The sequence below is a fragment of the Pinus tabuliformis genome, chromosome 4_2, assembly GCF_031772625.1.
Source record: "Pinus tabuliformis cultivar Carrire ecotype Pingquan chromosome 4_2, CPIR1, whole genome shotgun sequence".
NCBI classification, from domain to species: Eukaryota; Viridiplantae; Streptophyta; class Pinopsida; order Pinales; family Pinaceae; genus Pinus; species Pinus tabuliformis.
In genome coordinates this window covers 1,148,312,601-1,148,330,774 of record NC_142304.1, presented here as the reverse complement: position 1 = coordinate 1,148,330,774, position 18,174 = coordinate 1,148,312,601, and the positions used below count along the sequence as shown (strand labels likewise).

The following is an 18,174-nucleotide window of genomic DNA, read 5'->3' as shown; positions in this document are numbered from 1 at the left end:
AAAATGTCGTGGAGGCGAAATGGGTGGATACCAAATTCTACTTGAATAATGGGTTGTGAAACTGTATGCTTATAGTGGATGATGTGTCTAAGAAGCAAAGTCTGGATTCTCTCCAAGCTGGCCCAATTTGTTTGCAACAATCTCGACCACTAGACATGAGAGCCATAAAGAATTGTGGGTCTAATAATCGCCTCCATAAGGTGAAGTTTGGACGAGATGTCTTAAAATTGAGTTTGGAAACACTATCTCTCAATGAGGGTTAGGGAACCATATCTTTTACTGATCCGAGGTTGGAGGGCCCGTGCATACCAAAATGAGGCCCTGTGAATTGTAAGTCTAGGTAGTTGTAAGCTATGAGGATCTCAATCTTGGCAGCTCGGTAGCAAAAATGTAAGTCTCTAAGAGATCTCTTTTATGCATTGAAGACCAAAACCTTGGTTTTACCTAGGTTAACTGTCAACTATTGAAGGTCTCAAAAGTTGGACAGTGTGTCAATCTGCCTTTGCAAGTCCTCAGGGGTAGAAGCCAATAAGGCCATGTCATTGATGAATAAGTCTCTAAGAGATCTCTTTTATGCATTGAAGACCAAAACCTTGGTTTTACCTAGGTTAACTGTCAACTATTGAAGGTCATAAAAGTTGGACATTGCGTCGATCTGCCTTTGCAAGTCCTCAGGGGTAGAAGCCAATAAGGCCATGTCATTGACAAAAAGGAGTGAAATCAACACTTGGTGTAGAAGACGACCATCTCTCTCTTGGATATGCTCATGTAGTAAAGATTCCAGGTCATCAATATAGATCCCAAAGAGGGTTGGCGAGAGGGGGCATTGGTACTCTGTATGAAATTGGAAGGGCCATTTGCCATCCCGAGTCTTCCAAAACTGATTCATTTTGTCTCATAATGGCTGCCAGGAGGGTCTTGGATAAGCTAATGTTGTGGAGCGTTTGGAACAATGCCTCTCTCGAGAGTCGAAACTATGTCAAATGCTTTCTGGAAGTCTACAAAGCAACTATAAACCTTCAAAGAGCGATGATGAGCCTCCTCAGTAATGGCTTAGAGAGTGAAAATGTGATCAATTGTTTGGAAGTTTTTCCAAAAACTTGTTTGCGCTTGAGCCCTAAGATGACGACTCTTCAACTCCTTAGAGAGCCACTTGTGTAAGACTGGCATAAATCTTGGAGAATTTATGACCCACCATGATAGTTCGGTAGTTGTTCAGATCAAAACTACTACCTGATTTGTGGATTTGATGAATAATGTGTCTCTTCCAAGATGGGGGGAAGCTTGAACACACCACCTGCTATAAGTAAGCCACCTGCTAATAATAGACATGCTAATAGGCAGTCTATAAATAGACACGCTATAAATAGCAGTCCTGCTAGACAGTGGAAAATTGTATGAAAATGTGCATGTACACCAACACAATCGAGTTTGCCAAGAATCCCAGATTCCATGATCAAACTGAGCATGTCAACATGAAGTACCCTCTGATTAGATATCATGTAAAGGCCATGACCATTCACTTGAGACATTGTTCCTCAAATGAACAATTTGATAACATATTCACCAAAGCACTTGAAAGAGAAAAATTTAAAAGTTCAGAATGAGTTTGAACTCACGAACACCTACAATTAAGGGGGGAATGTAGATACCTAATCCTTAGGGATTGCAGTACTTTGTAATATTGCTGTTAATATTAAATCAGGAATTTGAAGAGCCATAGGTGAATGCCAAGTCATCAGAGATCTTGGAAAGTTAACCCAACTGTCATCTCCTCTCTTTATTTATGTTCACATTAATGAAATGTATTCATCTGTGGAGTTATTCCTCAGCCTGACAGCATCTGCCACCTCTGAATAGTGCCAATGATGTTCAACTGTACATTTTGAGCAGATTTTAGAGTGTTAACAGCAGAAAAATGTTCAGAAGTAATAAGAGCTCCTGAATATTTGAAAATTACAGCACAAAGACTAACTTTCCTGAGAAGATATGGATGCCTCCTTATGCCCAAATTCAAGGGCAGCAAGGAGGCTGCTCTTTTTTAGCTTCTGTCTTTTGCATGCTGGATAACTGGACTTTACATAAAACTCCTTTAATTAACAGAAGAGTACAACTATTTGACATAAACTTTATCTTAACATAGAGTATGTCAACTAACATAAAGTTATAAATGACTAAAGAAAATATTAATGACTCATATTGAGTACCAATATTTAACATTGAAATGGGTTATCTGTAGACATTTGTAACAGATTCTATGTGCAATTTGCAATACGGTTCAACTATAAAAGGTAGAGACTTTGCATTCACGACTGATCGCATATTTTATTAAAACAAGATAAACCACCAGAATTCAAAACTATGATAGAGTAGGAGAGCAGGTTGTGTTTTTCTGAGTGCTGCAGGGCTACTTGCATCTTGCAGCTTTCCCAAGCTGAGTTGGAACTGGTTAGTACATCTAGGCTCTAGCAAGGTTTCCAAGCCATGAATGACCTGCTGAAAGCTACATCAGTTTTTAAGAAAAGTTAGTGTCCGATCTCCCCACAGCTGTGAGTAGATGGTCTAGGAAATTTAACACTTTCTGCCCAGATCTTCTCTGTTGCCAGATATCTCATCTCTTTTCCTGGTATAAGATTTAAACAGGGTGCAAGGAGTCCAGACTCCATAATTATTTCATTTGATACCCAACATCATGGCCATCTTTCAGGGACATGGATGCAAGTTTCATGGCCTTCCTATTCCATGAGCCCCCTTTACCATTCCTGAATGTTGAAGACAGATTGAGAAGCTTTGCAGTTTGTCTCCTGGTACTTGGGTCCCTTGTTTGTGGTTCAAAGTGTTTGCCATTGTGGTTGTAGGAAGCAGACCAATATGACAATGAAGTTGGAAAATGAAGGGTGGCAATCAGCATTGTTTTTTATGGTTAAAATAAATAGTCTGCATTTAATTAGCATGGGTGTCATGCGGGGAGTCCAACACAATTGTACTATGTTAATTTGTAATATTAGATCTGATTGAGTTTTCCTTGCAATTTATTTTGCACTCAAAATATTTCACCCAGTAAAATCTTTTCTGAAAAAAAACTGAAAAGAAATACACTGGTATTTTAACTTCACAATTTTACAGTGGAATTAAGAACAGAAAATCAGTCACAATAACAGGAAAAATTTGCCCAACAGAGTCTCCTTCACTTTTTTATTGCTCCGGAAAATTAGGGCTCCTTTACCATGGAAAATAAGTTATAACCCTCAGAGTATACACAGAAAATACAACAATTTAAACTGAAAATAACACCTGGAAATTTCGGCCTGCTAGAAAAATTCTGCCCTTGGATATTTCCATCCTCAGGAAAACTCAGCTCTTCCCCTTGCAATTCAGCTGCCTCTTTCCACCTGTACACACTCTTGCGCTCTAGAGAAATCGGCCTCTCTCCTAGGCTGTATGCCCCCCTGCACAAGCCTTCACTGGGACTTGGACTTCTTACAAAAATTGGTCTCCTCACTCTCCAAAATCTCAGTCCCTGAATTCTTGCTGAAAATCTCCTTGCTGCACACTTTTCTTCTTCTCTTCAGTTTTGAGTCTCACTCACACTTGAGAAAATCACTCTCCCAAGGATTCAATGTGTCTTCTTCCTCTCCCTTAGGCTCCTTTTATAATTTCTTATTGAGCTAGATCTCAAACCCTAGATCTCCTAAGTGATGGATGGCTAGGATTAAATCCTAAGCCTCACTTGAGATCAATGGTTGAGATTAGATCTAGATCACTTAAATAAATAATTTATTTATCCTTAAACTTAGCTCAGTAGTCAACATTAATGATTTAAATGAATTAATGTGCTTTTCCTAAGTTCGACTTAGGAAAGAAACCATAATAATTACTAATTACCGACTCTTCATTAGAAAGCATCTAAAGAGGGTTTTGGACATTTTCTGCATGCTTGACACCTAGCCTATGCAGAAGCAGTGAAGCAGCTGTCCAAGTTATAATCATCAACACTTAGCTTGTGAAAGAATGTCCCTCCAAATTTGTCAGCATGTGAGGGGATAAATTAGGAGGAGAGCTGAATTTATTAAGGTGTAAAGTGGGGTGGAGACCCTTTAAGTCCCTTAGGCTATGGGTGTTTAAATGTGGAAGTGGGGCACTATAGTGCCTAGGTGTTAGAAAGTTGTCAGTAGTTACTTTCAAATTGTCCTATTCCATGAAGGTGGAAGTTTCAAGAAACATAAGTTCATTCTCTTTCCTGGAGTTGGCTCTATTTGTTGGCCAGTCAGCTAGTTGATTAGAGGTTCTTAAATGGACAAATGCACATACTCTACAATTTCTAGAGCAAAAACATAATCCTTGTGACATGGCTTCTACATTCCCAGGAAGGCGTCAGAAATTTTCTGTTTTGGCAGTTTATGACTAATTTGGACTCTGGAGTTGCCCTAAAATGACTTTCTTGAATCCTTGTTTCAGAGTTTCTTTGATACACCAGATCAAAGTGCCACTTCTACTTGCTTGTTTATTTTGTGACCTAGGAATTGTAGATGATTTCTCCTATGTTCCCTTCATTATCCCTGAAGATGCTGCCTGCCCTGATTGTGCTTGGATTATCTTTGGAAGAACCATCAAAGTCATATTTGATCTATTATCTTGGGGCAGATTCCATGCCTGTTGGCTAATATTAGGATTGCCTAGTTTCTCTCCTTTAATGGTATTATTGACCCTGCACTTAGTTGACATTGTTCTTTTCTGGTCTCTGAAAATCATCTTTGCTTGCATGCCGAGTTTTGTTTCTTCATTGCTTTTCTATTTTGTTTCCTTTTTGTGTGTGAATTATATTTATTGTCTTCATGTCTTTGAAGCGATGAGGTTGACCCAAAGCAAACAAGAGAGACATGCAATTTTCAGTATCCAAAATGTCGGTGGTGATTGAATGTGAACCCAGAGGAATAGTTGTAACATTTATCTATAGATCTTAGAAGTCTGAACCCTACTTGGGTCATGGTGAATGCTTTAAATCTCTTTTCCTTTAAGTTAAATTGCAAATCCCAATATAGCATGACTGCTAGTAAACCATGGTGGCTTTTAATATTAAATTAAATACTAATAACATTCCGATACATGATAGTGATGTGGTTCTTTCGTTTCTTTTCTTGTTACACTGATGGTGATTTATCTTATGCTGTTGGCAGTTTGCGGACAACATTATGTGTGCGTTTCAAGAGTGAGGTTGTGGCCTGTGGAGTCGTCTATGCAGCGGCTCGCCGATTTCAGGTTCCCTTCCCTGAGAATCCACCATGGTGGAAAGTCTTTGATGCTGAGAAGCATGAGATTGATGAAGTATGCAAGGTTCTTGCCAACTTATATAGGCAGCCTAAGGCACACTATATTGAAATATGCAAAGAATCAGAATCAAATATATTGACAAACAAGACTTTGGACCCATCACCAGATGCTAAGGTAAGCCTGATCTTGGTTTGGAATCCTGTTGTAAAAGGTATTTTCTGGATTAAGTCTTTTTTTTTGGATTCTGAATTCCATGTGTGTTTAGATTCTGATATCTTACAGATCTGATAATTTCTAGGAAATATTTCCAAAGAATTCAACAAATGCAGTTAAGACATCAAGTCAATATGAACTGTCTAATCCAGAGTCATCTGGTGGAAAGGATGCAATTGTAAAAGTGGCTCTAGACAAGCCAAAGGGATCAAAGAAAAGTGAGAACGAGATTCGTGATGCATTGGTGAATGGGGAATTGAGAGATGACTCTACTATAGGAAAATCAAAACAACAAAGCCACAGGGCATTGGCAGATGATCCTGGAGACAGAAGTAAAGAAAGGGATAAAGAAAGATCAAGAGCTCGTGATCGTGAAAGGGACAGGGAAAAGGATAAAGAACGAGACAGGGGTAGAGGTAGAGAGTGGGAAAGGGACAGGGAAAGAGAAAGGGACAAAGAATTAGAAAGGGAACGTGAAAAGGGAAGGGACAGAGCTCGTCGGAGTGATGAGAGGAGCAAAGATACAGGTGGGCCATCTAGTTGAAAAGCCTGACTGTTTGATGGAAAATATCTCATTCTAGTTTTCTGGTTATTTTCATTACAGGTTGAGTTGCTACTAGGTATTCAGTCCTCGTCGTGGCATTGAATTTTTCATTTGGTGGTTTTCTGTTCATGCAAAATCATCATGTGATTTTTTATACTTACTGTGTCAATACTATTTTTCTGTGATCTATTTGTAGTGTGGTTAGTGTTGTTTACTCAATTTATAGTGGGATCTTTGTTTTTGTTCTGTGATTGGAATTCCTTTTCTTGTTTCAGGTCATTCTGAAAAGTCAAGGCATCACTTATCATCCCGAGGTATGTCTTAGGTCTTTTTTCTTGCTTCCTTTTAGGTCCTATTAAGTGTAACCTTAGCATGTGTACTTAAAATATTAGAAATAAAAAACCAGTTAACATCTGGTAATCCTCCTTTTAGTTCCTATGAAGTACAAAGTTTAGCATGTTTATTACAGATAGTAGAAATACAAACCATTATTCATTTTAACCAATTGGTAGGTTTCCTTGCAGATCGTGATTATCAAAGCTCCTCCCGCACCAGTTCTCGAGATAAGGAGAGACATTGAAATCATCAAGCTTATGCATGAAGAACATGGTGGGGAGCCCAGTCCCAAGTTCTGGGACTTTAAATGCCCATCAAATACCAGCTTACCTATATCTATACTTCTAACTTCTTTTACATATTATATTCTGTGTGAGATACATAACTTCATAGCCTTTATTTTCCGTTATTCACTTTGCATATTGTATTTATTGTGAGCTGCAAAGCTTCATATCCTTTGTTTGTTGAAATCTTAGTATCGTTTAAAAAACAGGTTCTAGAGGCGAGTTAGGGTCTTTCAATGTTTTTAGGGCCTAGGGTGAGGCATATGAAGAGATTTTTCAATACTAAACTCAGGGTTTGTGAGGGTTTATGGAGTCAGTTCTTGATGTTGAAATTTCCTATTTTGTCTGACCATAATAGCTTTTAAAATACATCTTCAAATTTGCTGTCCTTAAATCAGTTAGTTTGATTTGAAGTCATTCTTGTATGTTAATAACTAAATTTTGTAGGGTTTTTGGCCTTTTCGGTTATTGACTAAGGTTCTGCCAATTTCAACATGTAATATGTTGAAATGCTGCTGTCTTAAATGGTCTTGTTTTGATTTATATCTCAATTTGGCCTCTGAAAGATTTGTAATCTATGGTACTTTTACTTTATTAGAAAAAATTGAGGTGCCACAGTGAGTAATGAATTGTTGTTAGATGCTGGAGCCTGTGAATAGCAAGCAAGTTTTTGTGTTAGATGGGTCTAGGGCACAGAAAGAACAGCTACTAGTGAAATATGAAATCAATCCTAAAAATCATATGTTATATGAGAGTATAATTATGTACATATTTTGAACACATGAAATGAATTGTTTTTAAAGGAGAATATGTTTTCTACAAATATTTCATAAGAAATTTGGCAAATATAAGATTATGATGCTTTGAAATTAGAGAAATTGTAGTGATTGTTTACTGTAGTTTTTGATTAGATGTTCAGAAAATACAAAGCTGTGAACTAGTCATAATTCGCTCATGAGATTTTCCTTCTGTTCAATGTTTTGATCACCTTTGGATTGGTAATCTAGTTTGCAGGCCACTGAAAGTTCATGTTATTGTCTACACAACATTTTGTATTTTTTGGAAGACCTGTGATCTTAAAATATTGACAGTTTGAGAACATCAGCACATTGGTGAAGGTAGCATGTGTACAAATAAAATCCTATTGGGCTAGTCTCTGCTCAATGTTTTGATCACCTTTGGATTGGTAATCTAGTTTGCACGCCACTGAAAGTTCATGTTATTGTGTACTCAACATTTTGTATTTTTTGGAAGACCTGTGATCTTAAAATATTGACAATTTGAGAAGATCAGTGCATTGGTGAAGGTAGCATCTGTACAAATAAAATTCTATTGGGCTAGTCTCTTTGCCAAGGTTAAGAAGACGAGAAACATTGAAGACGTTATTGAGTGTTGGCTCTGGTATGCCCACATTGATGCACTGCATGTGATCTTGGTGGTGGTGGTGCTCCTGCTGCTGCAGTTAAAGAGAAAATGGTCAGTGCTCTGTGTTGTATCTCTGAGATGATAATGGTCAGCTATCACGCCAGAGCATCTAAGATAATTGTTTTGGGGGTTTTGTTTTAATTTGGAGGACCAATGTAAGACACTGTAATGCCTAACTTTGTCGATAATATTAATATCACAGCAGAGGGCTGCTATAAAATCTCACACAGTGATATAGCTTGTATGGTGGCGAGTAGAAACATAGAAATAATATGATTATCACAGTTTTCAAATTGAAAATAAAATAATCATAAGTATGAAAACCTTTAAACTATGTTCAGAAGGTTTAAGAGAAGATGCTTAAGTTTACAAAAAATGCTGATGATTTATTGATTCAGAGGGAATTAATTAAACAAACAGTCCATTAATTCATTTTCTTTATAGATTATCACTTCAGAAGCTTATAGAAATAGATTGAAACCCAATTATTCCTACCTAGTTATCTCTGTAAGACATAAGAATATGAAGAAAAACATAATGAGTAACATTAGAAAAACTGACAGGAAACACAAACTATGTAAAACAGAGTTCAGAATCTTGTGCTTTGTATTAATGATCAAGAAAAGTCAAGTACAACAAATGTTTAGAAATGTTTCTTCAAGGGTGCAACCATTAATAACTCGTGAAGAAAGTTATTTATATAACAAAAGAACTAAGAAAATATCTTAAACTGTTTTTATAAAAATAAATTATTATAAAATCAAAATAAAGGCTGCTAGTTGATCTAGCACTATTTTGACGCTGCGCTGTTGGTGACTATCGCTATAAAAAACTGAAAATTGTTGACTTTGGCTCACTGTTCCTCCAAAAGTTGAATGTTGTTCGATTTTCACGCTAGATGTCATATTTACTCATGACCTTTCATCTGATACACTTTGACTTGTATTTCTTTATCTGTCTCTTCTGTTTAGTCTTTTACCATGAATGCTCTGTCACTTGCTTTTACTTTTGCCGGTCACAATAAATCACATCATTTGGTATCTTTTACTTTTATCTTGCATTTATGTTTTTAGTAAAAGTGAATTTTACTAAAGACTTGTTTGACTTCATGTGAAAATGTGATATGTTGTCACTGATTTATTTCTGGTTTAACAGTGACTGCCTCTGTGTAAATGATTTTTTCTGTTCTATGTATAATTGGTCTTTTCCTTCTGAATAAAGCCTTTTGAGTAGATTTCTTTGCAAATCTTGGAGTAAATATGTTTTGGAACTAGTATCAAAACTGTTTATCCAAGCTTCTGGCTTTCTAATCACCTGTAAAATAAAACAATTTATTAATAAAAACACAGGTTGGCAGGGAGGTGATAATGGCTTCAGGGAACAGGGAAGTTTGTGGACGGAGTCCGGAGCGTGTTTCGGGAGGTAAACAGTGGTTAAATTGGGTTGCAGATGCTTAGGGTGGCGCAGGAAGGCTTAGACGACTTTCAGTGAAAAAACGAGCGAAAAGAGTGAAAACGAGGGTCTTCGGCTTTTTAATGGGTAACGTTTTAAAATTTGGTACGGAAATCAATAAATGAATAGTGGATGGTTTCGACCTATGCGGGGAGGTAGTATTAAGGTCCATCGCCCCACTTTTGGCACTCAGGCGGTTTTTCCATGAGGGCACGTGAGTTCATGTAAAGCTACCATGTAACCGAAAGGGGCCCGAGAAAAATCACAAATCTCACGTGCTCTCGGGCTGGTAAAGGTCGGATGTCGCGAGTGTGTGATATGGATGTGAGTTGTTGGATTTTGAAACGGGTGATCAGAGGGCTGTCGCGTGGTTGAGATGCAGGAAGGAAATCGGGTGGAGATTAGTAGGGCCCGGGAATAATTACAAATGATTTGTAATTATTTAATGATATAAAGCGGGTCAAAAATATAATGGACGGGGTTATGGAGTAGGACTAAGGTTAAATGCGACGGGGTTTGTTAACTGCACCAAGGGGGTGGGTTAAAAGGTTTTATATCGGGAAAATGTGAATTTGCGGAGTTAATTAAAATAAAGCGGGGGGAAGACAAAACTTTAGGATAAAGGGTCTTTATAGGTTAAAAGGGTTTTGTCGGGAAAAATATGGATTGGCGGAGTTAATTAAACAATACGGGGGGTGGGGGAGGGGGAATTTAAACTTAGAATAAAGGGGTTTTATGGGTTTTTTTGGGTGAAATAGGGAAATTAATAAGGGGAAAGTGATTTCTTCAAAGGGGAATGGGTTTCACACTAGGGAAAAGGGGTTTTGGGTTGGGAAATGACCTTTGGAGGGTTATTTGTCTGGAAAATGTGCGAAACCAAAGGGCAAGTGTGAAAATGAAAGGAAAAATGGTATTTTAACAAGAAATAATGGGATAACGGGGAAATTAGTAAGTATGTAGTGGGGGATGAAATGAAATGAGGGGAAGTTAATCAAATTAGCTAGTGAACATATTTTCACTTTCATAACTGCTTTTGCACACTGAAACATCGGATCAAACATGATAAATGTATTTATTCTTTAACAACTTTATATTTCTGCAACCTTTCTTCTACATACCCTTTACTTATTCTTACATTTTTACTTATTTTTCAGAGTGCATTTAAGCTATCAACCCAATATTTCTTTTCATGAATAATCTATCTTTATACCTTATTCTCTCCATTGACCCAGATTAAACTATTGAGCCAATTTTATTTTTTACTTATGACAATCAATTTAAAACAAATCCAATTATGATTAAATTGTATAATTGGATTAAATAAACTAATGTGACATCTAAACAAATTGCACACAACTATTATTTTCAAAAGTGAATTAGAGTAAAAGTAGTGGCATTTAGATTTGCAACACTTTCAGAGTTGATTGTTTTTTGCTTTTCTCTCTAACCTAACATTCTATTTTTGCCTTCATTTTTTAGGGCATCTATTCCAACATTTTCTTTGATATGGACGTATTTATCAAAATATTTCCTAACATTTTTATTCAGTATTCTTTTTGTCCATATCCTAGCTTAACATTTTTTTTTTAATTATTATTTCTTTTTGGACTAATTTATTTTAACTTACCAAAACCAAAAAATGTTACAACATCGGCTCCATCTGGGGACTGATTTTTCCTATAGAATGTAGAGAACCTGTAGATCCATGTACCTTCTCCTCGCGCTATGGAGTTTTTTGTTGTAAAAATCGCACTGACAACTTGAAAAGTAAAAGAAACTAGAGTTTTTACAATGGTAGTAATGAAATCTAATTCAACTTCTCAGTATTCAATGTAATGTTTGTGAAAGCTCTCATTTACAGGATAAGTGGAATATAGCCCCTTAAGATTTTGTAGCACAAAAGTGTTGTTTCCCTTCACTTCAGCAATTGCTAAAGCTCCAAACCATAGGTTGTCAAACTTGCCATGTTTCCCCTTTTCTTCTCTCCTGGAATCCCATCTTAGAACTAGATCACCTTCCTTGAAGTCCCTTTCCTTGGCTCTTCTATCAAACAGGCTCTTCATCTTATTTTGGTACTTTTTCAATTTGTATTGAATTTCATCTCTGTTTTCATTTAGCTCAATAATTTGATTTATTCTCCTTGGAAAATCATCAGGGTCATTTGTTGAATCCTGTAGGAATTTTAAAACAAGGCCAAATTGGTATGGAAGATTGCATATTTCCCATAAACTAACTGGAAAGGAGATTTTCCAGTAGATCTCTTTGGAGTAATTCTGTTTGCCCATACTACATAAATTAAATGAGAGTCCCAACTCTTTTTATGATATGCTAGAGTCTTTTTTATTACTTTTAACAAACTTTTATTTGAGGATTCTGCAAGTCCATTACCTTGTGGGTAATATGGAGTTGAATGATGTGACAAAATCTGATATTTCTGGCAAAACTCAATCATTTTAACACTAGAAAAACTGTTGCATTATTAGTGACAATTTGAGTTGGGCAACCAAATCTAGATAAGATGTTCTCTTCAGTAAATTTGATTACTACTAAATCAGCAGCATTTCTCATTGGAATTGCTTCCACCCATTTAGTGAAGTAGTCTGTTGCACTGATGATCCATCTATGTTGATTACTTGAAGTGGGATGAATCTCTCTGACAAAATCTAATCCCCAGTGGAAAAAAGGTTATGAGACTATTGATGGAACCAGTGGAAGAGCTGCTAATTTTTGTTTACTAACAAACATTTGACAAGGAACACAACCTCTGACCTTTGCTCCTGCTTGTAAGAACAATGTTGGCCAATAAATCCTCCCCTTAATATATTATATATTGTTGCTCTCCAAGCATTATGTCCTCCACAAAACCCTGTATGAAACTGGTCAATGGTTCCTTTAGTTTTTGATTTTATTAAACATAATAACAAAATATTTAGTGGGTCTTTCCAGTACAAATTTGCATTTATGATACAGTACTTGACTACTTTCAGTTTGAGAGTTTTACACTGGGTTTTGGAGAATGATGCTGGACATTCAAAATGGATCAAAAAATTTACAATGTTTTGGTACCAATCTGACAACAGAAATTTGTCATCAATGTATAAAGGGCAGATTTGATCTGAAGGTAAAGGTTCTTGTGGATTCTTTTTTTTAGGATGAAGGGAAGGTTCTTGTGGATTCTCCCCTTTTGCAAGGACAAAAGGTTCTTGTGTATTCTTCTTATCTGAAGTTTGAGAAGGTTCTTGTGGATTATTCCCTTGTATCTCTAAAACAGAATTGATTCCGAGCACTTTACAGTTGGATTCAACTAGAAGCTTAGCTAATCCTTGGCCTTTTACTAGTTTTGTAGTTTTGATAGTTAGATCAAACTCTAGTATTTGAGTGATCCATGTACCTCTCTTTCCATCACTGTCTGGTTGAGTTAAAATTATTTTCATAGCGCTGTTAAGATTATAAACAGTAATAGGAGAATGTAGGACATACATCCTGAATGATTTCAGGGCTTGAATAAGGGCATATGCTTGCTTCTCAATTATGTCATACTTAAGCTCGACATCTCTCATAACCTTACTGAAAAAGACTATGGGTTGGTCATGGGAATCTTCATTCTTTTGTAGTAGAACAATAACAAGGGTTGTTTCTGAGGCAAAGGAAAAAATACTGAATGGTTTAGTATAATCAGGGCTGGCTAAGGTGGGAGTTTCAGAGATAGCTTTCTTGATCCGATCAAATGCATGCCTAGAAGAGACAGTCCATTTAACTTCATGATCTTTTTGGAGCATGTCAGTGATATCCTTTACAATCTCAGTGTAATTTGGGATGAATCTCCTTAAAAAATTAATCTTGTCTAGAAAAGCTTGAATCCCCTTCTTGTTTCTAGGTAAGGTCAATGTTTTAATGGCAGACACACGCTTGGGATCAATCACCACTCTTTTTTTTGAAATTATATAGCCCAACAATTTTCTTTCTTTGATAGCAAACAGAGGCTTTTTAGGATTCAATGATATCCTGAATATTCTACACTTGTAAAAAACCTTCATCAGGGGCTTTAGATGTTTTTGATCAGATTTAGAAAAAACAGTGAAAAAACAGTTATGTCATCAAGATAAATGATCACAAATTTATTTACCTGACCCACAAAAGCTACGTCCATAGCTCTCTGAAATGTTGCTCCAACATTGGATAAGCCAAATGGCATTCTAGCATACATGAATGTACCCCAGGGTGTAGTAAAGGTTGTCTTCTCTTTGTTTGCTGAATCAACATTTACCTAATTATAGCCTGAAAAACCATCAAGCATAGAAAGTCTTTGTGCTCCTGAAACCATTTGAAATAACTGATTCATTTTGGGCAAAGGATAGTTATCCTTTAATGATGCTTTGTTCAAATTTCTAAACTCCACATAGAGTCTGATTTCTCCATTCTTCTTTTTAATAGGAACTAAAATTGCAACCCAATTAGAATATCTAAGAGGGAGAATGATCTGGGCATCTAGCATTTTTTTAATTTCCTTTTCTACAGTTGGTAGAAGAGCTGGATTGATCCTCCTAAGTTTCTGTTGATAAGGAACTTCTTATGGCTTTAAATGAATCTTATGCTGTATTAATGAAGTATCATAGGTTTTTAGATCAGCATAGGTCTATGCAAAAACATCCTTATAATTTTGAAGTAACTAAAAATATTGAGCTTTGATCTCAGGGTCTAGAGATGCACAGATTTTGATGTTTTTAATATCATCATTTTGTTCCAATATTAATTTCTTCTATGTCATCTTGTGAAGAAATGGACTGAGGGTTTCAGATCATTTTGATCAAACAATTTTTCTAAAGGAATGAGGCCTTTGGGAATAAAATTGTTAAACAATTGAATAATGTCATGATCAACAATTTTTGAATTGAAATTTGAAGTATCATTTCCATTTGTATTTTCATTTATTTATGTTCTATCTTCATCAATTTGTAGAACTGAAAATTCATCTATAACCTGCAGAAAAGATTTCAAATGTTCATCATCTTCAAATGTATGCCAGTGTTTTAGATTTTCTGGGATGGATGGTCTGTACTTGACTTGTATTTGATAGAGTACATTGGTCTGATAAGGGATTTTAAATGACTAGCAGAAACAGCTAAGACATATGCATGAATATTCTAATTTATTGGAATATAAGTCAAATTAAAAGTATCAAAGAAGTTTTTGACTGAATCCCAAACTTCATTTCGATAAGACTTAAGTCTAGGATGCTTAGTCTGGCAAATATTTCTCACTTGTTTGACAATAAGTTTTGAGTCAGTAAAAAAACTTAAGTTTTGAACCTTTAAGCTTTTGGCTAATTGGAGTCCTAAAAGGAAAGCTTCATATTCAGCCACATTATTTGTAACTTCGAAGTCGAGTTTGCATGATTGGGTGATATTTTCTTTGTTTGGTGAAATTAAAACTACTCCAGCGCTTGATCTATCTTTTCTATAAGAACCATTAAAAAATAGTTTCCATATATCAGTTTGATTTGTTACAAGACTTTCAATTACAACTTCTATTTTAACTTGAGTTTTATGTATTTGGTTTGAAGAGAGTTGAAAGTAACCAAAATCCTAATCAATTGCGTAAATGGGATGGTTCCTTGACTGGTCTGTTTTGCAAACAGTGTGCACAAATCTTACCTATCTATAGAACCTTAGTTGTTCTCCCCCATAAACTGGAATAGTGGCATAAGACATATCCATCTGAAGAGTTCCCCCTAATTTCGCACAATAAGACCTAGAAAGGAGCATTCCAAATTTGGGAGGAATATCTGTGACAACTATATCAAGCACTACACTTTTCACTGGAATTTGGGCAAGGGTGACTACTAAATCCTTAATCAATCCTAAGCAGGGCACCTTTTTAGAATTAAAGGTGTACAAGTCATGATCTGATTTAGTTATGTCAAGTTTCAAATGGTCCATGATAGTTTTTGGCATGAGGTTATGTGATGCTCCAGAATCAAGCGTACAATTATATGACATGGAAACATTTGCCTTAAGAGTTACATAGAAAGGAAGCACTATTTCATCTATCATATCTGAGCTAGGACCAAAGACAATTGCTGGTTTTTCATCTTGCAGACTAATGATATCATTTTCAGCGTCAACCGAGGTGTTTTGTATCCATTTGGAGATTTGAGTTTTATACCTAGGGTTTTTGGAAAGTTTTGAAAGTGGAAATGGGATTTTAACTCTTTCTAACCCTTTTTCAACATTAAATGTAGTCAAAGCATTTTTATCATTTTGAGTAGTATCAATTCTCTGATTTAATGCTCGAATAACAATTGTTTGAGTTTCAACAACTTTGGTACGAGGTTCAATTATTGGAGTCTCCTTAGGAGGTCTTCCAGGGCCAAGTCTAGGCCTAAGATCATATCTCTTATTCAACTCTGTAATTAAAAATTCCGAGAAGGCATGGTATTTAGAAACCTGTGAGGATTCTTGATCTTCTTGAATTTGATTTTGTTGTGAGAGAGTAATAATAACTGTTTGATTAGAAGAAGTATCCATGTTATTTATATCTTCGGTAATAGTCATAGTATTTTCATCAGGTTGCTGGTCATCTATTAGTAAAAGAGTGGGAACCTGCTGATCATTACTAGGTCTATGAAGAATTTGTAATTGTGGATTTCTTTTATACTATCTCGATTTTTATTTTGGGGTCTAGTAACTGTTTGTTGAACTGTCCTAGGTTGAGTCTCAATCTTGGAAATTCTATTAGATAGATTTCTAATAAGAGAAGTTATTTCATCTATTTTAGAATCTTCTGTTTTAGTCTTAGAAAAACTAGAGGAACTAGAGACCTCTTGAATAGATTTGAGTTTTCTTTGGGCCTTTTCCTCTTTAGCTTTCAAGGAAGTCGAAGCAACCCTATTTTCTTCCACCTCTATAGCATTTGTTTGCATATCTTCAAGAGTTCTTGAAGTTCTCTCTCTTAGCATTACAACAAAATCATCGTCAAAGGCTTTAGAAAACCTAGACTTAGTTGCTGCTATAGGGGGTTTACAATTAGGGGGAATCTTATGATAAAGTTTATTGAACCTTTTGATAAAATCTGATACAGGTTCACCAAAGTTTCTTTTAATTTCTTCAAACTCAGTCAGAAAGTAAAGAGGATCTTTCTTTACACCCCATTGATTTTTAAATATGTTTGTAAGCTCTTCCCAATTTCTAATGGAATTTGCAGGTAACTGACTAAACCAGATTCTAACATTTTCTTCAAGTGACTGTACAAAAAATCTCACGTAAACATTTTATTGTTCGATATTCATGTTGTTTGCAAAGTCTAGAAAAGCTTGAAGATGGTCCTCAGCTGAGGGACCATTTTCTCCATTATCCCTGGGAAGGTATTTAAAGTACCTAGTTGTGAATGCATCGAGGTTAGTAGGTAAGATTAACGCTGCATATCTAGCCTGTACAATAGGTCGGAATGCCATAGTAGAAGGTGGTATATGAGGTGTTTGTGTGGAGGAAGAAGAAGAAGATGAAGAAGAGGTAGAAGAAGGTAATTGAGGGGGTGTGTGACTATGTGGAGGTGAAGAAGGAGAGGATCTCCTGAATAACTTTAAAGGGGTCTTAAGAAATAACTTTTGCACCTGTGAATGAATACCCTCTTTTGTTTCAAAGAGTGGATTTGAATATACAGAGAGGGTCTCTTCAGGTTGTTCAGAAGTAAAAGATTTAGGTCGTTCAGAAGTGGAAGCTAATGAATAAGTGGTAGGGGATATGAAATCTGTGGGTTTGTATTCAAGTAAATGAACATCCAAGTCAGACTTAGTTTTAGGTGATCCTGGTGGTAGGGGGGTTCTTGATGCGTTTCAAAAGAATGAATGAGGAACGCTGAATCTAAATCAACTCCCCTATCTAATAGTTCAGAAACCCTAGGAGGTATTTGTGTCCAATCAGGATCAGATGGAATATTACTAAAAGGATCAAATGATACTAAATCTTTAGACTGCAAGGTTGAAGAGGAAGAAGAAGATGGTTGATGTCTCCTTTTAGAACTGGTTTTTCTCAGAATCTTTTCAAGATCTGACAGAGGATTAACTAAGACAGATTCCGAATGAGATCTGGTGTGCTTAAAAGGTGCCAGTTTGGGCTAGTGGAGTCGCTAGGTGAAGGATTTTAACTTTCCTAGACCTTTAATCACCTTAAAGGAATAAAATGAATATTATTGCCCCCAGAAAACTTAATGAAATTCGAATCCCCGGCAGAGGTGCCAGATTGATGTTGTACCTCTGAGATGATAATGGTCAGCTATCATGCCAGAGCATCTAAGGCAATTGTTTTGGGGGTTTTGTTTTAATTTGGAGGACCAATGTAAGAAACAGATGTAACACTGTAATGCCTAACCTTGTGAATAATATTAATATCAAAGCAGAGGGTTGCTATAAAATCTCACACAGTGATATAGCTTGTATGGTGGCGAGTAGAAACAGAGAAATAATATAATTATCACAGAAAATTAAATAATCATAAGTATGAAAACTTTTAAACTGTGTTAAAAAGGTTTAAAAGAATATGCTTAAACTTACAAAAGATGCTAATGATTTATTGATTTAGAGGGAATTAATTAAACAAATAGTCCATTAATTCATTTTCTTTATAGATTATCACTTCAGAAGCTTATAGA

At 36.0% G+C, this 18,174-nt stretch overlaps 1 protein-coding gene across 1 annotated transcript in view; it reads left to right on the top strand.

Moving 5' to 3' along the window:
• LOC149173738 (cyclin-L1-1-like) overlaps positions 1-7,027 on the top strand; it is a 124,132-nt gene extending 117,105 nt beyond the window's left edge. The window contains exons 6-9 of the mRNA XM_089424713.1: positions 5,178-5,445; positions 5,570-6,011; positions 6,304-6,342; positions 6,553-7,027. Coding sequence (XP_089280839.1) covers positions 5,178-5,445; positions 5,570-6,011; positions 6,304-6,342; positions 6,553-6,608 — 805 coding nt within the window. The 3' untranslated portion in view covers positions 6,609-7,027. The remainder of the gene's footprint in view (positions 1-5,177; positions 5,446-5,569; positions 6,012-6,303; positions 6,343-6,552) is intronic.
• Positions 7,028-18,174: the final 11,147 nt, after the last annotated feature.